Raw genomic sequence first — 27,042 nt, forward strand, 5'->3', positions numbered from 1 at the left:
TGTGTGGAAGTGCAAGGTTAGAATATGCAAATCCCTTATTCCTAGACCTTCATTCAGAGACATATTTCATTCAAAAAAGCCACACTCATGTATGTTTTTAATTCGGCCAGTTAGTGGCCCTCTTTCACTGTGGTGTATAAAATTGAGAATCAGTTTAATTTTCATTTAACTTCTAGAAATATTTTTGTATAGCATTTACTGTATCATTATTCTAGTTTGAAAGTTTCACCACCTGATCCTTAAATGTTTACTCAGGTGATTTATGATGTGTGGCATTACTTTGAGGACAATAGCATTCCTATTTTTGTGGTGTTACGTACCCCGTAACTGGGTTGCCAAACCAGCAGAAATGGATCACTCAGTTGGAGTCTGGATTACTAGAACTAAGAAAGTTTTATTAAAGAAACAAGCAACACAGTAATCGAAAGGATAATAAATGCAACAGTTCAGTAATGATAAACACACATGTGCACAGAATTAAGATAACAGCATCAATCAAGCTCTATCGTTGTCTAGGGGTAAATGACCAAATTTCAAAGTGACACAAAAGTTCAGTCCAATTTAGTTCAGTTCGCAGTAATCGTTGCCATGGCGATGGACAACGTGGGGGGAGGGAGAGAGAGAATGAGAACGACTGATCATTCAGAAACGGCTTCCACTCACAGACCGGCTATAATTGCTCAGAAGCAGCTTTTGGGCAGGTCCTTGGTGATGTCACCTGAGGTCACCGACTGTGTCCCCTCCTCCAGATGTGGTCGATCCTCTGCAGTGAACCCGGCACCCAAGCAAGGGTGGACACACACCGGGTTCCCGCTGATCGTACCTTTCCACCCTGTGCGTTGTCCGATACTTCCCACCGACTCGTGAGAGGCGCACCGCTTCCAGGGTCTCATTACCTCGGGTGTCGTGTGTGTGCCTTAGCGAACCTGTCCCTTTTTATCCCCCTGCTGGGGTATCGCCTGTCCATCACTTCAAACAGTTCAGGGTTCAAAGGGGGAGCTGCTCCAGACAGCTCTCTCTCTCCCGTCCCTTCATTACACATCTCCAGATGCTGTTTCATTGTGTTCCTTATCTCTCTCTTGAAGACAGGTGGCAGACCAACTGCTGATCACACAGGACAGCTAACATCTTATCTATGTGTATTCTCGTCACAGTGGGAAATAACAGCACAGATGGGCGGTTACATTAATTGTCCACAGTTCAACAATAACACAAGCTTACAACCTTTCTCTTAGTCTTGACTGATCAGCAGAGTTGGTTTTCTGCAGATAATGAAGAATTGGTGTTCAACCCTTGACCCCATTGTCATTATGTAAGAAATTACTAGCATTAATCCAAATAATTCAATATTTATATCTTTAGTGCTGACAAATGGCTGTATTAAATACCTTAAATCCATCTAATTATGTGCTTGGATATCTTAAAACAATCAGTAGGAAGGGAAGCTTGCATTTGAATATGGATTTTAATACAATTCATAGAATTCTAAGTTGCATAGTTTGCCTTTATTTACTTTCAAGAGCCAGCAGCTTCGTGTTTGTTTGCTGATAAACTATACTATACACTGTTTTCATTCAAATGGCTAAAGCAAAACTAAATCCAAAACTTAAATTTTAAGTCAGTTTCATTTCTGTTACTAAGTTTTGAAGTCATCATTTTAACTTATCCAATGTTTCTTCTGAGAATAAGAATGTTGTTTTCCCAGACTGGATTGGTGTTTTGCTTTGGGAGTTGAACTTTTCAAAAGTACTTCATTAACAAATATTGAGACAGAAACATGCAATATGTAGTATCTTAGCTGATCAACCCTAACCAGAAAGATGTTAACAATTATTTCATTACACATAGAACAAAACCTGAAGAAGAAACAAAAAAAAATCATGCAATGGATGGTAGAAGTCTGAAATGAAAGCAAAAACTACTGAAGTTACACAGCAGATCATAGAGGAATACAAATAATATCTCAAGTTGATGAACTTTCATTGAACTGTGAAATGTTAATGCCGAATGGGATTTATAATGCTAAGAAAATATAGGTAGGGAGAAGGGAACAAAATGAGGTATGATGACGTTAAAAACATGAGGAAATCTGCAGAAATCCAAGCAACACACACAAAATTCTGGAGGAACTTAGCAGACCAGGCGGCATCTGTGGAAAAGTGTAAACAGTCGGATGTTTTGGCCTGAGACCCTTCATCAGGATGTTGAAGGCAGAATGGCAAAAAGAGATGAGAGTGCAAGGCAAAGAAAACACAAAGTGCAAAATGTGTCTGGAGAAGTTGCAGCATTAAGTGATGAATGGCTTTTCATGCCACTTTCATTTTATCCCATTATCTCAGGATGACTTTAGAATCAAATAATTAATTACTCATTTTGGGTCGATCTTAGAGTTTGTTGTTTTTCCCCCAGAATGGCCAGTACTGTTGCATTTCTAAAGAGTTGAGGGAAGTGTAAATGGTGTATGCAGTATTTGAATTTGATCAGTGGTCATCTTATTTCAGTTTTAATATTCACATAGTATTCATAAATCATTTTTTGCTTGCTATCCTTTCAGCATTTATACAGAATAATTATCTCTCATGAGATAAGATCTGAATTATCTGAAAATGCTTTATTTTGTATGGAAGAAGAAAAATGCACAATATTTGAGAATATTAATTTCAGAATTTGAGCTGCTTTTGCTGTTATTCTGTATAGTACAGTGTTTTGCATTGAGACTGTGCTTCAAAAAGGGAGTGACCTTGATATTCTTATTTCTATTATCTTATCATCTTACATTTTGCAGTAAAAGTAATGTTTAATCAATACTATAAATCTCCTTAAAGTGTTATGTAAAATGTTATTGCAATTGCTCTGAAGTTTTGGTGTAAATTTTATTTTTCTTTTATATAGATGGGTAGTGATTTTTATTTGTATTTTTACAGGGCACATTTCCACATGGAATTGAGATCCTCACTGCAGCTGATTATTTTGCAGTTGGAAATCGGACCAAATGTTTTTTGAATATTAGGTAATACTTAAAGGCTTATGTGCTTCCACAGAGCCTTCTGCTAGTAAAACCATTGCCAGAATCTGATTCAAAGAGGCTTGCATGCTTCCATACTTATCCCACAGTCACATTTATGTTTTGTTGTTCCCAGTGTCTTGGAGGCATTCATGATACAGCTGTACAAGACACAGAGGTAGCCATGTCTAGGTACTTTGTATTGGAGAACATACAAACTGCACACAGACATTCAAATCTGATTCCCAGATCAAAATTGAATTACAAAATTACTGAGTTACAAAAAAAAAACAAAGTTAATGGGAGAAATTTCATTTCACAATTAATTAACATTTGAAGTGCACTGTCTGATACGTTTAAAGAGTAACCTTCAGAGGGACAATGGATACACCTTGAAGAAGAGTTATTAAGCTTCAAGTGCTTGGGCAGTAGAACGTGACTAACTGTTCAAAGTATCTGGCACCCAATTATTGGGGCAAGATGATCCTCTCTTGTACAATTTTGTGGTATTATGTTTTCATTTGGTTCTGTGTTCTACTTTAACATCATTGCTACCAGTTGATTTCCAGTAACTCACATAAATAGCCAGTACTTTTGTTTAAGTTAGTTGATGATGACTGGCCAGTTATTTTTTCTTAGTCTTGTCTAAGTAATAATAATACCTTCGAGCAGAATGATTTTCCCATTGCTTGAACTGTAGTACAAGCTCCTGCTATATAGCATTTCAAAATATGGTAGGATGGGGTACAGTGTTTCAATATTTTCAAATGGTGAAAGAACACTGTATAAAACAGCTCACTTATTATAGGTGTCAAATAATCATTAAATCAAAAAAATCAGTTAATCTTTAATTGACATAAAAATCAGTATCTTTGGGAATCACCCAAACGTACTTCTTGACAATGAACATTAAAATGAATGTTCATCTTTGCTTTACAAATGCCACATTGATGCTAAATGAGTTGTTGGTTCATTTAAAGGAATTGATTGAATATTTTGTCAGAGTATCTTCCAGTATCTTCATGTGTTTCACTTTCTCACCAGTAATCCTGACTATTGTGATACAACAACATTTGATTTGATTTGTACACAGTATTGAATTACATCCTTTTGATTTATCTCTGATTTACAGTTTATACATTGTTGGATTTCCTGAGTACACTCAACCTTTGATTGATCATCTTATCAACAAGAAATTTAACCACTGGGATAGGTAAGAGATTATAATGTGTTTTGTATACATAGAATGATTTATTTGTTGTAACAAATGTATAGTTTGGGCATGTAAGGAGGTTCATATATGCCTGTATATTTGTAGGGTATGTTTATACACTGCCCAATACAACTAAACTGTTTCACATACTTTGAATTTGAGCTCTCAGATTTTTCTGAGCATACGATGGGTATCTACTATGTATGGTTTAAATAATTTAAACATTTTTCTATGTGGAAATAAGGAATAGTGATCATGTGATGAAGTGAGATCAGATATGCAGTAAGGTAACAATGATCAAAACTTGTTCCTCAGTTTGCTGAAGTTAAATAGTAATTCTCAAAAAATACATTAAGGTGAAATTTTATAATTTCCCTAAGATCTGATGCAAATTAGCTCACTGGTTGGAAGAACGAGATGGCTTTTTAGAGCAGCTTGTGCTTGAACCTACTCGGGGAAAGGCTATCTTAGATTGGGTGTTACGTAATAAACCAGGTTTCGGAGACTGTGATCATAATATGATTGAATTCATATGGCAATTTGAGAGGAAGAAGCATAAGTCACTTGTATCAGTATCGCAACAGAGTAAGGGGAATTACAGAGGCATGTGAGAGGAACTTATTTAGGCAGATTGGAGGGGGAATCTGCCAGGGATTGCGGCAGAGCAGAGATGGCTGAAGTTTCTGAGAATAATTCACAAGGCGCAGGATAGATGCGTCCCACAGAAGATAAAGTTCTTATTTGGCAGGTGTAGGCAAACATGGCTGACAAGGGAATTACGGACTGCATAAAAACTAAGGAAAGTGCATATAAGGTAGCAAAAGTGAGTGGGAAGTTGGATGATTGAGAGGCTTTTAAAATCCAGCAAAAGGCAACTAAAAGCTATAATAAGGGAAAAAATGAAATTTGAGGGCAAACTTTTTTCAGTTATATAAAGAGTAAAAGGGAGGTGAGAATGGACTACTGGAAAATGATGCTGGTGACGTAGTAATGGGGTCAAAGAAATGGCAGATGAACTTAGTGGGTGCATTGCATCAGTCTTCACTGTGGAAGACAACAGCAGTGTCTATGAGTATCAGGGAGCTGGAGTGAGTGCCATTGCTATTACAAAGGGAAAAATGCTAGGCAAGCTCAAAAGTCTTAAAGTGGATAAGTCACCTGGCCCAGATGGACTACATCCCAGAGTCCTGAGAGAGATTGCTGAAGAGGTAACAGATGCATTGGTCATGATCTTTCAAGAATCACTTGATTCTGGCATGGTCCTGGAGGACTGGAAGATTGCAAATCTCACTGCACTCTTTAAGAAGGGAGGAAGACAAAAGAAAGGAAATTATAGGCCAGTTAGCCTAACCTCAGTGGTTGGGAAAGTGTTAGAGTCTGTTACTAAGGATGAGGTTTTATGGCACTTGGAGTCTAATGATAAAATAAGTCAAAGTCAGCATGGTTTCTGTCAAGGGAAATCTTGCCTGACAAATCTTTTAGAGTTCTTCGAGGAAGGAACAAGCAGGGTGAACAAAGGAGAGGCAGTGGATGTCATTTACTTAGATTTTCAGAAGGCATTTGATAAGGTCTCACACAGGAGGCTGCTTAACAAAATAAAATCCCATGGTGTTACAGGAAATATACTGGCATAGTTAGAGGAATGGCTGACAGGAGGCAGCAAGTGGGCATAAAAGGGGCCTTTTCTGGTTGGCTGCTAGTGACTAGTGGTGTTCCTCAGGGTCAGTACTGGGACCGCTACTTTTCTAATTGTTAGTGATTTGGATAATGGAATTGATGGCTTTGTGGCAAAGTTTGCAGATGATATGAAGATAGGTGAAGGGGTAGGTAGTGCTGAGGAAGCAATGCGATTGCAGCCGGACTTGGAAAAATCAGAAGAATGGGCAAAGAAGTGGCAGATGGAATACAGTGTTGCGAAATGTATAATAATGCATTTTGATAAAAGGAACAATAGTGAGGACTATTATCTAAATGGGGAGAAGGTTCAAACAGCAGAGGTGCAGAAGGGCTTAGGAGTCCTTGTGCAAGTCTCCCAGAAGGTTAATTTACAGATTGAGTCTGTGGTAAAGAAGACAAATGCAGTGTTGGCATTTATTTCAAGGGGAATAGAATATAAAAGTGAGGAGATAATGCTGAGTCTTTATAAGACATTAGTCGGGTCATACTTGGAGTATTGCCAACAGTTTTGATCCCCATATCTCAGCAAGTATGTGTTGTCATTGGAGAGAGTCCATAGGATGTCATGAGGGTAATTCAGGGAATGGGGAGTGTTTGGCAGCTTTGGGTCTGTATGCATTGGAATGTAGGAGAATGCAGGGGGGATCTCATTAAAACCTACTGAATGTTGAAAGGACTAGATAGGGTGGATGCAGAGAGAATGTTTCCTATGGTGGGGGTATCCAGAACTAAAGTGCACAGCCTCAAAGTTGAGGTGCGGCCTTTTAGAACGGGGGCAAGGAGGAACATATTTAGCCAGAGAGTAGTGAATCTGTGGAATACTCTGCCACAGACTGCAGTGGAGGCCAAGTCTGTAGGTATATTTAAGGTGGAAGTTGATAGTTTCCTGATCGATCAGGGCATCAGGGGATATGGCGAGAAGGCAGATGTATGGGGTTAAGTGGGATCTGGGATCAGCCATGATGGAATGGCAAAGCAGACTCAAATGGGCTGAATGGCCTAATTCTGCTTCTATGTCCTATGGTCCAACATAAATTCATTTCAGGCCTTTAAACATTTATTTCATGTGTGTGAATCTAAAGCTTGCTGCACTTGACGTTGCCCAGGGAGCAAGTCAGCTTCTCAAAAATAAGAAGCTTTACTTTATTCCTTTAGTGCTCATTTGCTGAATGCAGAGCAAATTGGCATTTTTGTAAAGTAGTTGGTTGGTTTTGCTTTAGGTGAAGTGTAAATTGGCAAGGAAACTGGTGGGATTATTCTGAAGAGGAATATTCACTTTGATAGCAAATGGATAGATAGTGTTTAAATTTTATTAATGAGTTTATTTATATTGATACTGACTTTATTTACATTTAGCACAAGCTATCTATAGTTTCAAGGACATGGAGAAGTGATTCAGTATAATAGTGAACCATTTGTTACTTTATTTTTCCTGTTGCTTTTCTTAAATTCATTATGCTTGCATATTTCTAATGTGTGCATGTACGAGGGGTGATTGATAAGTTTGTGGCCTAAGGTAGAAGGAGTCAATTTTAGAAAAGCTAGCACATTTATTTTTCAACGTAGTCCCCTCCTACACGTACACACTTAGTCCAGCGGTCGTTGAGCATACGGATCCCTTCTTTGTAGAAGTGGTCCACAGCAGGGGTGATTGATAAGTTTGTGGCCTAAGGTAGAAGGATATGAGTTATTAGCTTCAAACTTTCTGCACTATCAATCAAAGAATTGAACTGCACGTGCATGTAACGAGATCATCTTGGACCTCCAGGTGGTCCACAACAGGGGTGATTGATATGTTTGTGGCCTACGTTAGAAGGAGTTGAGTTATACAGCTCTCATTATATGCATGTGCAGTTCAACTCTTTGAGTGAAAATACAGGAAGTTGAAGTTAATAACTCCTCTCCTTCTACCTTAGGCCAGGAACTTATGAATCACTCCTCCTGTGGACCACTTTCTGGAGGTCCAAGATGCCGACCTCTACAAAGAAAGGATTCGTATGCTTCACGACCGCTGGACTAAGTGTGTAAATTTAGGAAAAATAAATGCGCTAGGTTTGCTAAAATTGACTCCTTCTACCTTAGGCTACGAACTTATCAATCACCCCTCGTATATGTTCATGAATCCACCTTAAACTCTGACTTTACTCAGTGTCTTTTGTCCCATGTTTGCCTTTGCTGCATTTCCATCTGTGCTTCTGTGTATATGTATTTTCCTTTCCTTCCACCCCCTGACTCTGGCTCATGCTTGTTTCTGTCTCTCTCCTGTAAATCAAGTTTGGATATTGTTTCTTTCAAAATTGCATCACTAAGACATTGTACAGGTTTCCCCCGCCATCCAAAGGTAGAGCTTGCCTATGAAACAGTTCCTAAGCCAGAATGTCGTAAAGCGAAGAAGCAATTACCATTTATTTACAGGAGTCCCTCGCTTTTCGAACGTTCGCTTTACGAAACCTCACTGTTATGAAAGACCTACATTAGTTCCCTGCTTTCGCTTTCAGAAGGTGTTTTCACCGTTATGGGGAAAAAGCAGCGCGTGATGAAAAATCAGCACACGAAAAAATCAGCGCGCGCCCCGAGCAGCCACTCTCCTCCGGATTCGGAACTGCAATCTCGCTGGCATTGCTTAAACACGTGCCTGTGAGCAGCCGTTAGCAAGATGAGTTCTAAGGTATCGGAAAAGCCTAAAAGAGCTCGTAAGGGTGTTACACTTAGCGTAAAACTAGACATAATTAAGCGTTTCCATCGTGGTGAGCGAAGTAAGGACAAAGTGAGTTTGGCTTGTGGAAGTTGATGAAGATGATGTTGAAGAGGTTTTGGCATCCCATGACCAAGATCTGATAGATGAAGAGCTGATGCAATTGGAAGAGGAAAGGATAACAATCGAAACTGAATGCCGTAGCGAACTGAGCGTGAAGCAACTACGTGAGATTTTCGCTGCAATGATAAAGTACGACTTTAATTTTGAAAGGGTATGTCGGTTTAGGGGATATTTGCAAGATGGTTTGAGTCCTTACAAAGAACTGAATGATAGAAAAATGCATGAGGCTCAGCAGTCAAGCAAGCCTTCCACATCAGCCACATCAGACGACGAACCTCGACCTTCGACATTGAGGCGGGCAGTCATAGGAGAAGATGAGCTGCCTGCCCTAATGGAAACAGACGATGATGAGATGACACCTCAGTGTCCCACCACCCCAACCCCCAGGCTGTGGACAGATACCGATTCGCGGAGAATGCTGCGGTAGCCGGGAGGCACACAGCACATCTTTAAGAAAAAAGCCGAAATAAACATGCTAATTAATTAGGTGCAGCCCGACACGTAATTGTCAGCCCAGATCAGAGGCGACACAATCGGCAGTCCCATATACATAAATGGTAATTGCTTCTTCGCTTTACAACATTCCGGCTTACGAACCGTTTCATAGGAACGCTCTACCTTTGGATGGCGGGGGAAACCTGTATATGGGAAAAATTTGTGAGTGTTTGCAGACCCAAAAATAACCTACCAAATCATGCCAAATAACACATAAAACCTAAAATAACAGTAACATATAGTAAAAGCAGGAATGATATGATAAGTACACAGCCTATATAAAGTAGAAATACTTCTCTATAATCATTGCCTGCACTATTCTCTGTAGCGAAAATCTCACGCAAGCGCTTTTGGCAGAAACATGGCGCAAGCGCTCTCGGCGGAAACACTCTCTCCAGTAACCTTTAAGCTATGAAGCTGCTCAATCATACCAAGTAACACATAAAAATAGACAGCCGATATAAAGTAGAAATAATGTATGTACAGTGTAGTATCACTTACGGGAATTGGGAAGACATCGAGCACACTGATGATGGTGTGTTAGGCTGAGTCGTTGGAGGGTGGGGTGATGCAGTGGCCCCCACCCTCCGGGCCACTGACTGATACCGATCCGCAAAGTATGCAGTGGTAGCTGGGATGCACCCAACACATCTTTAAGAAAAAAGCCGAAATAAACAAGCTAATCAATTAGGTGCCGCCCAGCACGTAAATGTCGGCCCAGATCAGAGGCAATTGCTGATTGCGTCGCCTCTGATCTGGGCTGACATTTATGTGCCAGGCGGCACCTAATTAATTAGTCTGTTTATTTTGGCTTTTTTTTCTCAAAGATGTGCTGGGTGCGTCCCGGCTACTGCTGCATTCTCCGCGAATCGGTATCTGTCCGCGGCCCAGGGGTTGGGGTGGTGGGACATTGAGGTGTCGTCTGTTTCCACCAGGGCAGGCAGGCCATCTTCTTCTATGTCTGTCTGCCTCGATGTCGAAGGTCGAGGTTCGTTGTCTGCTGTGGCTGATGTAAGGCTTGCTTGACTGTGAGCCTCGTGCATTTTTCTACCATACGGTTCTTTGTAAGCACTCAATCCATCCTGCAAATATGCCCTAAACCGATGTACCCTTTCAAGATTAAAGTCGTACTTTTCTGCAATCATTGCAGCGAAAATCTCACGCAGTTGCTTCGTATTCAGTTCCTGGACGAATTCACTTTTGGTCCATTCGCTACTGCATTCGGTTTTGATTGTCATCCTATCCTCTTCCAATTGCATCAGCTCTTCATCTATCAGTTCTTGGTCAAGGGATGCCAAAATCTCTTCAACATCATCTTCGTCAACTTCCACAAGCCAAACTCACTTTGTCCTTACTTTGTTCACCACGATCGAAACGCTTAATTATATCTAGTAACACCCTTACGAGCTCTTTTCCGATACCTTAGAACTCATCTTGCAAACGGCTGCTCACAGGCACGTGTTTAAGCAATGCCAGCTAGAATGCAGTTCCCGGGGAGAGCGGCTGCTTGGGGCGCGCGCTGCCTTTTATCGCGCGGATTTTTTTCGCGTGCTGCCTTTTTTCGTAACAGTGAAAACACCTTCTGTTAGCGAAAACAGGTAACTAATGTAGGTCTTTCATAACAGTGAAGTTTCGTAAAGCGAACGTTCGGAAAGCGGGGGACACCTGTATTCCATCTTTAATATTCTATGAAGTATCTTAAACATTAACTGCTCTTGCAAAATTTCTGTTGTCCTTTTCATTTTTTTTTCTACTGAACTTGAAGATTTTAAAACTTCCTTTTGGCAATTGGATACATGCACAAAATAGAAATAAAAATAGCCAAGGCTGGAAGAAGTCATCAGATAAGGCAGCATCCTTGCAGAGACAGAAAAACAAGTAAATGTTTCTTGGCAATAACTCTTCATCAGAGCTCGAAAGTAGGGAAATAAGTGTATTTTAAGTTGCACAAAATGAGAGAGGTGGAGGGAAAACTGACAAGCAGCTGGAAGCCCGGAATTGTTATTGCAGACTGAACAGAGATGGTCTGTGAAAAGATTACCTGATCTGCAACTGGTGCCTCCTATACTTTTAATACTCTATTCTGACCTCTTATGTTGTTTCATTGTGAGTTCTCAATGCCTCTCACTGGTGTTTTCAGAAATTTCAGGCATCAAGTTATTTTCTGTCGCCATGTATTTGCTGGATATTTTAGATTTCATTTTCTTCTTTTCTGGCTTTAAGTGTAAATATTTAAAATAATGAATGTCTTTATGACTCTGAATCCTATCACAAATATACCCTCTGTTCACTCAATTACTTCTGCCTTTTTGCAACTTTTGCATGTTTGTTTTCTCACTTTCCCAGTTCTGATGAAGAGTCAATTACCTTACCTATGACTTTGGTTCTGTCTCCACAGATGCTGCTTGATCAGCTGAGTTGTTCAAGCATTTTCTGTAATTTTATTTTCTGTCTTCTGAATTTTTGCCGTATACACAAAATTGAGATAATCTTAATATTTGTCAATGATATGAAGAAGTACTTTTATTGTCATTTAAAATTACGGTGATTAATTTGTACATGTGCATTATCTAGTAATGTATTTAAATTTATATATATTTCCAAATAGAATCTAATTCTACACCGATTTTTTTTGTGTGGCCTTTTTCACTCAAGATGAAAATTATTACTTCTCATGTCTCCATTTTAATCTTGTTAAATAGCAGTGCATTGTCCTCTTTAAGCTGTTTTGGATACTAAGTTAAAAGGGATAATAAATGCAAGGGCCACATTTTAGACATGAACCTTTCCTGCTTCTCTGTAATTAAAAATCTGTAACACTATATTGTACTTATGGTCCTTAATGAGGCACACCCTGTAAAGTTTCTGTTTTTGTAATATATTTGTGTGCATCCTTGTATAGCTCCTTACATTTCATTCAATGACAGTGAATAAAATTTCAGTTCGTTGCATCCCAAATATATCAGAGGTGTGTGATGCATGTATCTTCTTAAGATATATGCATTTGATATTAGTGTATATACAGCTTGACATGTAAAAGTTTTTATGAAAAGGGACTTCAGCATATTTTCTTTCCTTAAGTTAAAAATATAATAATTTTTCCTGAAAATAATGGAGTGCTTTTATGTTTTCACAGTGCTATTCGAGAACTAACCGCAAAGACCCTCCATAATCTTACTCCATACGCTCCAGAATACATGGCAAACAATGGTGATGTGTAGTTTTCTTCAAATTGTTCTGCTTTTAACAATACATGCAATGCTAACAGCAGATTATTTGTTGATTTGTACAACTGTTTTGGTGTAATAGTGTTCATTGTAATTTAGTTAACTGGAAATCAAAGTTTAAAAAGCCTGATTCTAAATATGATCAACAGAAAAAAACTATAAACTTCAGTTCTGATTCTTGAAAAACTTACTCTGTTTTATTCTATATCAGGTTTTATAACTGTCAATTCCATCCAGTCAACTATCTTTACTTTCCATTAAACAGCTGGTTCTAACAAGATGCCTCCTTCATCTTTAAGATATGTGTCACAGAAACTAACTGCACATTATCCAATTTCCTTCGTCTCTTTATGTTCATTTCTTCTCTTTCATTAGAAACCTTTTAATTATATGTTCATTTCTAATATGTAATATCATATTTCAGGTTAGTCTACGAGTTACCTTTGTATTATAAATTTCCACGGTCACAATTATTATTATATCTCTTTAAAATATTTGGTTAATCCATGATGACAGACCATACCTCCTAAATTACACAGATCTATTGCCACTGGCCATTTCCAAAAGTTTTATTAAGATGTAGCTTGATGCATTTTGTTGAAATTTTTCCTATATTGTTGGTGTTCAGTGCACAATTTGAGATATGGCCTTTCATAAGAACTTGACACCAAAGATGACTACCATTTCATTGAAAAGGCACCCATTACTTTGTTCTACTCGTTTTTGAGATCCAGATACTGTTGGTATTGCCAGGATTTATTGCCCATCCCTACTTGTTATTTGTTGCTTATCAGCTGATGCTTGAATGTGCAGCAGGTCTTTACTGTACCAAGTATGGGCTGCTATACTTGCTGAGGAATTGAAAAGGAATTGAGCATTGCCCAGGCACTAGTGAATATCCACATTTTAGTCTTTTCCTGTTACTTTGTAGCTTTCTCATAAAGTCTCTTAAAATGTTTGTCTGCTCTGGAAAGCTGAAATGAAATTTCCTCTACTACTCATCACTGTAAGGTATTTCATGTCTTAACAATCATTTGCTGAGTGAGTTTTTTTTTCCCCTCTCCCTTTTCCTTTCCTCTGTATTGGTTTACCTACCAGAGAAAATAGTCACTTTGTAAGTTGTTGAACTTCCTAATCATCTATAGTTCTGGTCTCTGTTCAGAGCTATAACTTATCTACTATGATAACCTCCTGAAAAATCTACACAATGTTCTCAAAAATCTAGTGATCTGTTGTTCTTTCTCAAATGAGGTGGGCTGCATCTCACAATGTCTTCCATGAATTAACCTTTATTTTTAACAAACTTGGCTGGAAGGGGCATCTGTTAATGAGATGATATTATCTACAAATGCCATGCTTTTAAGTTGTAGGAAGTGCTTTTATATTATAACTGGCCAGGAGTCCTCTAACATCAGTCACGAGTTTAAAATCTGTTCCATATTAATGTATTTCCAAACAGGTTTCTGCACCTTGCACAGTATCATATGGCTCCTTCAAATTCAGAAGTTGCATCCTATTTCACTATAAGCGAGATTAACTGTCTCTTCCTCATTCTTCTACAGTCTATGATAGGATTCACCACGTGTTCCATTAAATTCACATCTAGCTTACTGGAATGGTTAAGGAAAGTAAATTAAAGGCATACTTCATTAGGAGTTTGAAGAGATTTGGTATGTCAACAAATACACTCTAATACACTCTAAAACATCTATAGATGTACCGGGAGAGCATTCTGCAGGCTGTATCACTGTCTGGTAAAGGGGGGGGGTGGGGGGCTACTGCACAGGGCTGAAAGAGGCTGCAGAGGGTTGTAAATTTAGTCAGCTCCATCTTGGGTACTAGCCTACAAAGTACCCAGGACATCCTCAAGGAGCGGTGTCTCAGAAAGGCAGTGTCTATTATTAAGGATCTCCAGCACCCAGGGCATGCCCTTTTCTCACTATTACCATCAGCTTGGAGGTACAGAAGCCTGAAGGCACACACTGAGCGATTCAGGAACAGCTTCTTCCCCTCTGCCATCCGATTCCTAAAAGGACATTGAACCCGCAAACACAACCTCACTGTTTTAATACATATTATTTCTGTTTTTGCACAACTTTTAATCTATTCAATATATGTATACTGTAATTGATTTATTTATTATTATTATTTTTTCTTCTTTTGTGTTATGTATTGCATTGAACTACTGCATTGCTAAGTTTAAAAATTTCACGACACATGCTGGTGAAAGAAAACTCATTCTGAATCTGAAATTGCATTGCTTTTAAGAACCACTACATTGTTGGTCCTTCTAAATTTTAGTTAGAATTGTGCTATTTGCTTGAAGAACAAAAAATTCATGCCATATTGACTGAATGATAGTTGATGTGTTTTGCATTAATATGTTTTCAGCTATTTAAAGGAATTGTTTTTTCTTGTAGCTTTGTCACAGTTGTTACCTTTAGCAACGGGCATTGATTTGAATACACGTCATGGTGCAGTATTGGCCTGTGCAGAGATTGTTTATGCACTCAACAAAATATCTGTTGAGAACAACAGGTATGAGATTATTCAATGTGTTCAATTAAATAAAGCATGAATATATGTAACAGTCTAACTAAAGGAGAATAATAAAATTATTAATAATTATCAGTGAAAGAGGAGACAGTGAAGTAATGCTTTTATTAGTAACTGTTAACTAGGCTAACTTAGAACTGCTTTGTTTCCCTAAAGTTTCTCAGATTTTGTAATTATTAGTAACTCGTGCTCTGCTGCCTCAGTAATAAACAGATTAGTGTGCATCATTTAAGATTTCTTGGTCTGTTATGTTAACAGATGTGCTTCCCTAGTTCAATAAATGAATTACTTCTAACAACATATTAAGAACTTAAATTGAACTTTCAGACTTGAATCAAAGCAATTCTTTACATTTTCTTGCTATGATTGTAGAAACACCATTTCCAGAAGTTGGGATATTTTCCAAAATGCAATAAAAACAAAAATCTGTGATATGTTAATTCACGTGAACCTTTATTTAACTGACAAAAGTACAAAGAAAAGATTTTCAATAGTTTTACTGACCAACATAATTATATTTTGCAAACATACACAAAGAATGTGATGGCTGCAACACACTCAACAAAAGTTGGGACAGAGGCACGTTTACCATTATGTTACATCACCTTTCCTTTTAATAACACTTTTTAATCGTTTTGGAGCTGAGGATACTAATTGTAGTAGATTTGCAATTGGAAATTTTGTCCATTCTTAATTGATATAAGACTTCAGCTGCTCAACAGTCCGTGGTCTCCGTTGTCTGATTCTCCTCTTCATGATGCACCATGCATTTTCAATAGGAGATATATCTGGACTGGCAGCAGGTCAGTCAAGCACACGTACTCTGTGTCTACAAAGCCACACTGTTGTAGCCCGTGCAGAATGTGGTCTGGCATTGTCCTGCTGAAGTAAGCATGGACGTCCCGGGAAGAGACGTCACCTTGATGGCAACATATGTCTCTCTTAAAATCCTAATATACGCCTCAGAGTCAATGGTACCTTCACATACATGCAACTCACCCATGCCGTGGGCACTGATGCACCCCCATACCGTCACAGATGCTGGCTTTTGCACCTTTCACTGATAACAATCTGGACAGTCGTTTTCATCTTTGGCACGGAGAACTCGACACCCGTTTTTTCCGAAAACTAGCTGAAATGTGGACTCATCTGACCGCAGCACACAGTTCCACGGTCTTTCTGTCCATCTGAGATGAGCTTGGGCCCAGAGAACTCGCCGGCGTTTCTGCATAGAGTTGATGTATGGCTTCCTCCTTGCGTCATACAGTTTCAAGTTGCATTTCTGGATGCAGCGACGGACTGTGTTGAGTGACAATGGTTTTCCAAAGTACTCCCGAGCCCAGGTGGCTATAATTGTCACAGTAGCATGACGGTTTCTCAGGCAGTGCCGCCTGAGGGCTTGAAGATCACGTGCATTCAACAGTGGTTTCCGACCTTGCCCTTTACGCACTGAGATGTCTCTGAATTCTCTGAATCTTTTCACAATATTATGTACTGTAGATGTTGAAAGACCTAAATTCTCTGCAATCTTGTGTTGAGAAATGTTCCTTTTGAACTGACTAACAATTCTCTCATGAATTTTGGTACAAAGGGGTGAGCCACGACCCATCCTTTTTTGCAAAGTCTGAGCCTTTGATGGACGCTACTTTTATACACAGTCATGATACCTCACCTGCTACCAATTAGCCTGCTTAACGTGGAGTCTTCCAAACCGTGTTACTTGAATATTCTGTGCACTTTTCAATCTTATTTTAACTCTGTCCCAACTTTTGTTGAGTGCGTTGCAGCCATCAAATTCTAAATTTGTGTATATTTACAAAATACAATTAAATTGGTCAGTAAAACTATTGAAAATCTTTTCTTTGTACTTTTGTCAGTTAAATAAAGGTTCACGTGCATTAACATACCACAGATTTTTGTTTTTATTGCATTTTGGAAAATATCACAACTTTTCTGGAAATGGGATTTGTAATATTTTGTATCTTTGGTAGCAAAAACTAACCTACAAAACAATGAGCAACACACATCAAAGTTGCTGGTGAGCGCAGCAGGCCAGGCAGCATCTCTAGGAAGAGGTACAGTTGACGTTTCAGGCCGAGACCCTTCGTCAGGACTAACTGAAGGAAGAGCTAGTAAGAGATTTAAAAGTGGGAGGGGGAGGGGGAGATCCAAAATGATAGGAGAAGACAGGTGGGGGAGGGATGGAGCCAAGAGCTGAACAGGTGATTGGCAAAAGGGGTATGAGAGGATCATGGGACAAGAGGCCCAGGGAGAAGGAAAAGGCGGCGGGGGGGAAAGCCCAGAGGATGGGCAAGGGGTATAGTCAGAGGGCCCCAGACAGTCCTTCCAGGTGAGGCGACACTTCACCTGTGTGTTGGCCGGGGTGATGTACTGCGTCCGGTGCTCCTGATGTGGCCTTCTGTATATTGGCGAGACCTGACGCAGACTGGGAGATCATTTTGCTGAACACCTACACTCTGTTCGCCAGAGAAAGCAGGATCTCCCAGTGGCCACACATTTTAATTCCACATCCCATTCCCATTCTGACATGTCTATCCATGGCCTCCTCTACTGTAAAGATGAAGCCACACTCAGGATGGAGGAACAACACCTTATATTACATCTGGGTAGCCTCCAACCTGATGGCATGAACTTTGACTTTTCTAACTTCCGCTAATGCCCCACCTCCCCCTCGTACCCCATCCGTTATTTATTTTTATACACACATTCTTTCTCTCTCTCTCCTTTTTCTCCCTCTGTCCCTCTGACTATACCCCTTGCCCATCCTCTGGGCTTCCCCCTCCCCCTTTTCCTTCTCCCTGGGCCTCCTGTCCCATGATCCTCTCATATCCCTTTTGCCAATCAACTGTCCAGCTCTTGGCTCCATCCCTCCCCCTCCTGTCTTCTCCTATCATTTTGGATCTCCCCCTCCCCCTCCCACTTTTAAATCTCTTACTAGCTGTTTCTTCAGTTAGTCCTGACGAAGGGTCTCGGCCTGAAACGGCAACTGTACCTCTTCCTGGAGATGCTGCCAGGCCTGCTGCGTTCACCAGCAACTTTGATGTGTGTTGCTTGAATTTCCAGCATCTGCAGAATTCCTTGGGTTTGCGCTACAAAATAATGATTTATTTGGGGGAGTCTAGGACCAGAAGGCACAGCACCGGAATAGAGAGACATCCCCTACCACAGGAAACGTCCTCTCCAACTGCACTCTGTCTAGGCCTTTCAACATTCAATAGGTTTCAATGAGATAGTCCCTCATTATTCTAAATTCCAGTGAGAAAAGATCCAGAGTCATCACTCACTGCTGATACGATAAGCCTTTGATCATTCCTGGAATCATTCTTGTGAACCTCTACTGTACCTTCACCGTGTCACAAATTCTTTCTTAAATAAGGAGCCCAAAACTGCTCATGATACTCCATGTGAGGCCTCATCAGTGCCTTATAAAGCCTCAGTGTTACATCCTTGCTTTTCTATTTTTGTCCTCTTAAAATGAATGCTAACATACTATTTGCCTTCCTCTCCACTGACTCAATCTGCAAATTCACCTTCAGGAAATCCTGCAGAAGGACTTCCAAGTCATTTTGCATCTCAGACTTTTGTATTTTCTCTCCATTTAAAAGATAATCAGTGCCTTTATTCTTTCTACCAAAGTGCATGACCATACACTTCCAGACAGTATATTCTATTTGCCACTTCTTTGCCTATTCTCCTAATCTACCCATGTCCTTCTGCAGCCTCCCTGCTTTCTCAATACTTCCTGCCCTTGTACCTTTAAATCGTCTGTAACTTTGTCACAAAGCAATCAATTCCATCATCCAAATCATTGACGTAGAACGTAAAAAGCAGTGGTGCACCCCTGTGGAACACCACTAGTCACCGGCAACCAATCAGAAAAGGCTCCCCCTCATTCCCAATCTTTGCCTCCTTCCAATCAGACAATGCTCTATCCATGGTAGTAGCTTTCATGTAATACCATGAACTCTTGTCTTGTTAAGCAGCCTCATGTGCAGCATCTTGTCAAAGGCCTTCTGAAAACCCAAGTACACAACATCTACTGATTCTCCTTTGTCTTTTCTGCTTGTTATTTCCTCAAAGAATTCCAACAGATTTGTCAGGCAAGATATTCTGTGAAGGAAGCTATGCTGACTTTGGACTATTTTATCATTTACCTCCAAGTGCCCTGAAACTACATCCTTAACAAATGGCTCCAACAAATTCCCAACCACTGAGTTCTGGCAATCTGGCCTATAATTTCCTCTCTTCTGCCTCCCTCCCTTCTTAAAGAGCAGAGTAAAGTTTGCAATGTTCCAATCCTATGGAACTATTCCAGAATCCAGTGTTTCTTGAAAGATCATTACAAAGCCCTCACAATCTCTTCAACTCCCTCTTTCAGAACCCTGGGGCATAGCCATCTGATTGAGGTCTTTCAGATCTTTCAGTTTCGCAAGCACCTAGTAGTAGCAAATGCACTTACTTCTGCTCTCTGACACTCTCGATTTTGCAACTCTGCATTATTAATTTTCCTTCTGTCTCTGTTCATGTACTATTCAAGATAATCTGTCCATGAGGTTCATTTTTTCTCCTCTTTGATCCATACCCATACCCCAACCTGCGTATTTGTACTGTAAATGATCCAAAAATTCCTTTCATAATTTACCATTGACAATCCACCACAAAAGTAACCTTATTCTATCTCAAATTTGTTTTAACTCTCGCAGGTCCTTTTGTGCCCTCCTAAACTTCTTTCAAATATTGCAGAGTTTAATGTTTGAAATTTTCTGATCATGTCTCAGATTTTGCCACAGTACTGATATCATGTTGAGAGTGAAATTCTCAATGTAGTCAGGCATTCATTGATCATTATGTGCATTCCACATTCTACAATCTTTACTATAACGTCAGTTAACACTCTTTTACTTTAGTCTCAAAGTGAACAATTCGTTATTTTCTCCTAATCAGCAGTATCACCAAATAACTCTTTTTTACCATGCAAGCATGTTGTTTATTTGTTTCAGTGGTTTTTCAGCAGGTAATTGGAGAAAGGTTGCAAATCTGGCTGTTTTAGGATTGTTCAGAGAACTGCTTTTACTAAGCTGGGGAAATCTAAGAGTGATCTTCTGTTACATAACAAAATTAATTCTTTTTTGTCTTTTTAATTAAATTTGTTGATATTTGGATAATTCTGTTTGAAGTGAAAGATGGTGTCCTAGAAAGGAGCTTATTTTGTTCAGAATTATTAATAGGATACTTGCAAACATGATTGGAGTAGATTTATTAAACTGGTTCTTCTATTTATCATGTTAACTCATCAAAGTTTGATAAATAATCATCTCTTTAACAGGCCAGTGACAGATTTTATCAGTGAGAATACACTGGAAAGTCTGAAGAATATTCATCGAAAGGTATGCCTGGCACAATACAATCTATATACTACTAAAACTCTCATGCTCTGTTTGTGACCTCCAATTAGCGCAAACGGTGCATTACAGCAGCACTATTTTTGGCTAAATTGACTTAAAATGCGCTAACTTACCGAATGCAGGCAAAGTTCAGGGTTATATATTCGTATAAAATTGTTCACTCGCCAAAATCAACAGCCTTGCTTTCACCCGAGAGCCGATGTCAGCCATGATAGAAACCACGACGCGACACCACGACGCATGTGCACGGTCAGCCTCAGAAACGACTCATGATGCTCACAGCAGCGACACCAACCGGAGCAAAAGTAAAGGGCAGCTCTATTTCGAGCGGTCACATTCTGCTAATCACCATCAGCATGTGCAGAATTGGGACAGATCAAACTGAGACCCATCAATAAGAGATAATTAAAGCTTATTGTAATGACGTACTTCAAGACACCCATAAAACCCTTTGCTGCAGTCAAAGGACAGCGGTGACTATATCAAGTCCATTTAGGAGAGCGCCAACCACATCATCAAGAATAATCAGCATCCTGGAGGCTTTGGTATTACTGCTTCGTATCTTCTATCCAGCATTAGGGTAAAAAAAAAATATGGTCACCCTAATTATGCCATGTGGAAAGAGAAGGGGGACATTATGGTCAAGAGATGATGCCAAACATCGTCAGGAAGCAGCAAGGAGAGGGAGAGAAAAGAATCGGATGATGTCAGGGCTGCATGACTCCAGGATCAAAGAGTCAGGACAAAAAAGATTAGAGAAGAAGAGACAGAGGAGAAGAGGCATGCACGTCTCCAAAATGACAACAACTGGCGTAGAAGGAGGAGAGAGGAAGAGACAAAAGAGCTGAGAAATGCATGTCTCCAGGATCAGAGACAAACAACAAACAGCAGAAGAGATGAACAGACAGGGGATGAAAGGGCTGCATGTCTCCAGAATGACAAAAACAGGCACAGGAGGAGGAGAGAGGAAGAGACAAAGGAGCTGAGAAATGCACATCTCCAAGATCAGAGACAAAGAACAAACAGCAGAAGAGATGAAGAGACGGGGGATGAAAGGACTGCATGTTTCCAGAATGACAATGAGAGGCACAAGGGTGGAAGATCAACCAGAAATGATGCCATCAAAAGTGCCCTTCGTTAAACAAAGAGGAGCTATATTTGCCTTGCTGCGCGTCGTTCTTCTTTAATAAACTGAGGTTTTCTTCTTCAATTTCCAAAGCAAAGCGATACTAATAGCATTCAGGAAAATTTAATGTCTATTCTGGTCACATCAGACTGCACTACCCTTCTCTCAAAAGGTGCCCCAATAGGTCACCCTGTTGTCCAGTTTAGCAATATATTTAAATGCAGTTATTCACCTTTAAACAACAACAACCTTGCTTGGTCTGTATTTCCGCTTTCTGTGAACAGGGCCTGTTTGATCGTGCCACATTTGTTACTGAAGGCCTTACCAACAAGATCTGCTTAAGTGATGATTTAGCTGGAATTATAGAGTCATTGAATACTACAATGTAGAAACAGGCCCTTTGACCCATCCACTCAATGTTTAACTAATAATTTACCTTGTCTCATTGATCTGCACCCGGACCATAGCCCTCCAGACTCCTTCCATCCACGTACCTATCTAAATTTCTTTTAACCCATGACCTCTAGTTCTAATCTCACCCAATCTCAGTGATAAAGCCTGCTTGCATTTATTCTATGTATACCTCTCATAATTTTCTATCAAATCTCTCCTCATTCTTCTGTGCTGTAGGGAATAAAATCTTAACTTATGTGAGAAGGTTGCTGCTGTCTAGTAATTTGAAGTTATCAGTTGAAACTATGGTCTGTGGCAAAAATAGTTGGTGAACAAGCCAGATTTAAATTTTGGTTTCATTGTCAGTGAAGATAATGGTTATACAGGTTCCAATTAAGATGATACACAGATCATTTTCATTTACTTTGTCCGTAATCTTGTGTGTCCTAAAGTGTGAATTTAAGTAATTAGGGTGTTATGAGGAGAGAATATGGAAATGTTATATGGGAATCTTCCAGAAGTTGATATCTCAAACAGTCATCCTCACTTCTTTTTCACAATGTAACTGGTAAAGTAAATTCAGAAAATATTAAGAAGCGTCCGTTAGTCTTGCGAGACCGTGGATCTGCACCTGGAAAGTCTTCACTCTCCAGGGCGCAGGCCTGGGCAAGGTTGTATGGAAGACTGTCAGTTGCCCATGCTGCAAGTCTCCCCTCTCCACGACACCGATGTTGTCCAAGGGAAGGGCATTAGGACCCATACAGCTTGGCACCAGTGTCGTCGCAGAGCACTGTGTGATTAAGTGCCTTGCTCAAGGACACAACACATTCCCTCGGCTGGGACTCAGACTCATGACCTTCAGATCGCTAGTCGAACACTTTAACCACTTGGCCACGTGCCCACATGTGAAAATATATATCTATTGATTCAATACGATTTCTCAATAGTTATCCCTTTCAACTAAATTTGGTAAGTCTTTTCATTTGATTGTTTTTAAGAATAGATTTTGGTAGGTCAGACTTTTGCTATTTGCTTATCAATTTGTCATTTTGTACTAATAGTAAATTGAGCATAGATCTATTTTATATATTCTAATGGGCTGTTATTTCTTCCAGCTTTATAACTGCCAGTTTTACAGGTAAGAGTTTATTATAGCCACTTAATCATTTAGCACACTCGCTTAATTTTTAATGTGATGTTGGAATTTTTCATATAATTCAGCATAGATGTTTTGATAATTGAAGAACACTCCATGCACCAATTCCCCTCCAACACCCATCCCCTCTCCCCTCCCTTGGCATTCCTCTACACCTCCCATCAGCTTCCAACTCTCCCCACCTCCCAAACCCCCTTGCCATACCCCTCCCTCCCTCCCTCCTAGCCCTATCACTCACGCTCCCAAATCTACCCCTCTCCCTGCAGGCGTGACCCTCCACCTCCTCTGCCGCCCCTCCCACTCGTCTGCCCCCTCTCCTCAGCCTTCCCTCAACCTCCTCTGCCCCTCCCCTACTCTTCCCCAACCCCTCCAATGCCACCTCCCCCTCCTCTGACCCCCTCCCCCTCCTCTGCCGCCCATCCCCTCCTCTGTCTGTTTCCCCTCCTGCTGCCCCTCCCCCTCCTCTGCCACTCCACTTCTCCCCTTCTCCTTGCCTCTCCTCTCCCTCTCCCTCATCCCATCCCCCTCTCCCTGTCTCCTTCTCCACCTTCCCCTACACTTATCTCTCCCTCTCTGCCTTTCTTCTTTCCTTTGCCTGCCTGTCTTGCTCTTGCCCTCTTCTTGCTCTTCATCCTTTTTTAGTTGTCCTCTGTATTCTACATTTGGCTTGCCTGGTCATAATGTGAATTATGAATCTTATAGTTGTCGTGAGTGTTCCCATGTTTAATTTTTAAGTTGCGTATCTTCATTTGTCTAGCCAGCAATAGCTTTGAGTTCCACTCTGGAAGTGGATAAGTTGTAGACCATGTCATCGACTTACTCATTTATTGTAGTATTAATTTAATGACCCAGTATACCTACCTGCTTTTTTTCATTTTTCTGATTGGTGACGTCTGTGCTGTGCATTGAATCTTCTTGTGTATATATTGTGTCCTCTAATAGAGTAAATCTATTAAGTACTACTTCACTGGGAAAAATGTGCGGACTCTTGTTGGGTTTTCTTTGAAGATAACGGGGATTCAATTAGTCATGGCCCTCTTCCTCTTGGTTAATAAGATATCTCTGCAACTGATTTAATCATGGTATTGCTGACAGCTTTGTGACACATTAATTTTGAATGGAATGAATTTAGTGTTGTGCTGATAATTAATAACCTCATATCATATTATTGTCTGGACCTTTGTTTTCCTGAATGTTTTACCACTATGTTCAAGTGTATGGCTGGAATATACTTTCAATAGTCATTTTCTGCCCTTGAATTGCCACCATGGAAATTCCTTTGATTGCCTCGATAGCTATTATATGCTCTACAGTAGACTGTAGTATAACCTGAAACAATAATTCTTGCTAATGATTGCAAGAGTGCAGTTTCTTTTATATAATAATTACTGATATATTGGATGGCATCCGTTAGTCTCGTGAGACCATGGATCTGCGCCTGGAAGGTCTTGCTTCAGTCTCTCCGGGGCGCAGGCCTGGGCAAGGTTGTATGGAAGACCGGCAGTTGCCCAAGCAGCAAGCCTCCCCTCTCCACAGCACCGATGTTGTCCAATGAAAGGGCAAGGGCTGATACAGCTGGGCACCAGTGATGTCGCAGGAGTTGCCAGAGCGAGGTTGAAGGTGATGTTGGACTGCCTTAGGGGCTTCAGCTCTGGATTTGTCCTCAGGGTTTACTCCCGAAGCCTTTCCCATGAGTGGGTATGGCCACAAGGCAGCGGAGGTTTGAAATCAGTTTTCCCTCTCTTAGATGGACTGCCTTCCCAGGCTGACAAGCTCCATCTACCCGAAATTATTGATATAATGAACCTTTTATTGTCATGTCTTGAACAACTTTCAGGCTTGTGGTATCTGTTGTAACATTCACTTCACATAAGTACAAGTTCAAGTTCAAGTTTACTTTGTCATTTAACCATACATGAATACCTATGAATACAGCCAAATGAAACAGTGTTACAAGTACCTGTACCAGGTAGTGATCATCACGCACCTCTCCTTAATCTTCAGCACCTCTAAAAACATTAAATACCACATTGTCAAGATCCAAGTGATCACCAAAGACCTGAGATTTCAATGGTTCATCCACAATATCTATGCAAATTAGAGGTTAGCTATTCTGCAGCAAATGACTCACCTGCCTCCAATTTTTTTCTAGCATTCATAATGCACAAGGCAGAAAATTGATAGAATACTCTTTAGAATTTGAATTTGAGTGTCTGGAATTAAATGTGTGAATATTCATAAAATAGCATGCATGCAAATTGTTCCTAATCTTGTTTCTTGCATATTTTTGAGAAGGTTGTAGGAGGGATGTGGTTTTGTGCCTGCATGTTCACACTTGCATTTGCCTTTGTGATCCAATAAGAATAAGAAAATTAAGTGTTTTGTTTTCAGGACAAAGCATCTGCAAGTTTTGCTCCAAGTTTCTTGTTAAACTGAAATTCGAACATTGCATTATTGTCCTCAGGCAATAATTAATTTTTATAAACAAGTGCAGACAGTAGCTTAAACACAGGTGTTTCTGCAGATGCTGGAGATCTTGAGCAACACATTCAAAATGCTGGAAAAACTCAGCAAGTCAGGCAGCACTTATGGAGGGGAACAAACAGTCGACATTTCTGGCCAGGGCCCTTCATTGAAACTAGAAAGGAAGGATAAGCCAGAATAAGAAGGGGAGTGGAAGGAGTATAAGCTAACAGTGATAGGTGAAACCAGGTGAGGAGGGAGGTGGGGGGGGGGGTGATGAAATAATAGCCTGGGAGGTGATCAATAAAGAGGTAAGGGTCTGAAGAAGAAGGAATTTAATAGTTGAGGACAGCAGACTGTAGGAGGAGAAGAGGAGGAGGAGGGACACCAGAGAAGGGTAAGAGGCAGGTGAGGAGAAAAGGGCGGTTGAGAGGGTAACCAGGGTGGGAAATAGAGAAAGAGAGAAGGGGAGATAAGGGAGTAATTACTGGATGGTAGAGAAATCGATATTCATGCCATCGAATTGGAGGCTATCCAGACGGAATATAAGGTTTTGCTACTCTACTGGAATTTGGCCTGACCGTGGCAGTAAAAAGGCATGGACAGACATATCAGAATGGGAATGGAAAGTTGAATTGAAATGTGTAGCATCTGAGAGATCCTGCGTTTTGCAGTGGAATATGCTTGACAAAGCCATCCCTCAATTTGGGTCGGGTCTCAATGTTTTGGAGGCTGCACCAGGAGCAATGGATACAATAGAGAGTTTGTGTCACCACACTTGGGAGGAATGTTTGGGGCTCTCAGTGGTGGAGAAGGAAGAGCTGTAGGGGCAGGTGTAGCACTTATTGCACTTTCAGCGATAAGTGCCAGGAGGGAGATGTGGAAACAGACAAGTGAGACATATAGAGAGCGATTCTCACAGAAAGTGGAGGGCGGGGAGGAAAAGATTTGGTTAGATCCCTTTGGAAATGGCAACAGTAGTTTATTTAGGTGGTAAACTCCCTGCACATTTGGTGTAAGGTCTTTCAAGGGTATTTTACATGGACAGATGGAACAAATATGGTGAACAAGCTGCTTCACCTACAGTCAACATATGGTGTTCAATTATTAGGCTAAGTAAGAGTGACACTCAGCTAGCAATTGGCAGCTGATGATTAGTATTTATTGGCAAGTCCTTCAATTCACTTTGAATTGTGATTTATCCAGGTTTTCTTTTCCTAATTTATATTTAGTAAATTGCAATTTTGTTTTAACTTCTGTGAAACACTGTAAGTGATTTGAATTGATAAGGAGTGCAGACTTAGGAACATTGGCCCTCCTGCAGACTGCTTCTTCCAGACTTGTTATAATCATAATGTCACTTGGTCAATAGTCATGAAGTGACGTGCATCAATATCTAACATAGCAATATATCCCAAAGCTATGCTATGGAAGTCTTAGAATATAGGACAGCATAGGCCCTTTGGCCCATAAAATTGTGCTGAACTT

At 40.2% G+C, this 27,042-nt stretch overlaps 1 protein-coding gene across 1 annotated transcript in view; it reads left to right on the forward strand.

Annotated features, from left to right (window-relative positions):
• tbcd (tubulin folding cofactor D) overlaps nucleotides 1-27,042 on the forward strand; it is a 268,107-nt gene that overhangs the window by 162,481 nt on the left and 78,584 nt on the right. Inside the window, exons 17-22 of the mRNA XM_063074279.1 lie at nucleotides 2,925-3,010; nucleotides 4,137-4,217; nucleotides 12,344-12,417; nucleotides 14,855-14,972; nucleotides 20,338-20,398; nucleotides 23,051-23,073. Of these exons, the coding sequence (XP_062930349.1) occupies nucleotides 2,925-3,010; nucleotides 4,137-4,217; nucleotides 12,344-12,417; nucleotides 14,855-14,972; nucleotides 20,338-20,398; nucleotides 23,051-23,073 (443 nt within the window). The remainder of the gene's footprint in view (nucleotides 1-2,924; nucleotides 3,011-4,136; nucleotides 4,218-12,343; nucleotides 12,418-14,854; nucleotides 14,973-20,337; nucleotides 20,399-23,050; nucleotides 23,074-27,042) is intronic.

The sequence above is a fragment of the Mobula hypostoma genome, chromosome 22 (genome assembly GCF_963921235.1).
Source record: "Mobula hypostoma chromosome 22, sMobHyp1.1, whole genome shotgun sequence".
Taxonomy (NCBI): Eukaryota; Metazoa; Chordata; class Chondrichthyes; order Myliobatiformes; family Myliobatidae; genus Mobula; species Mobula hypostoma.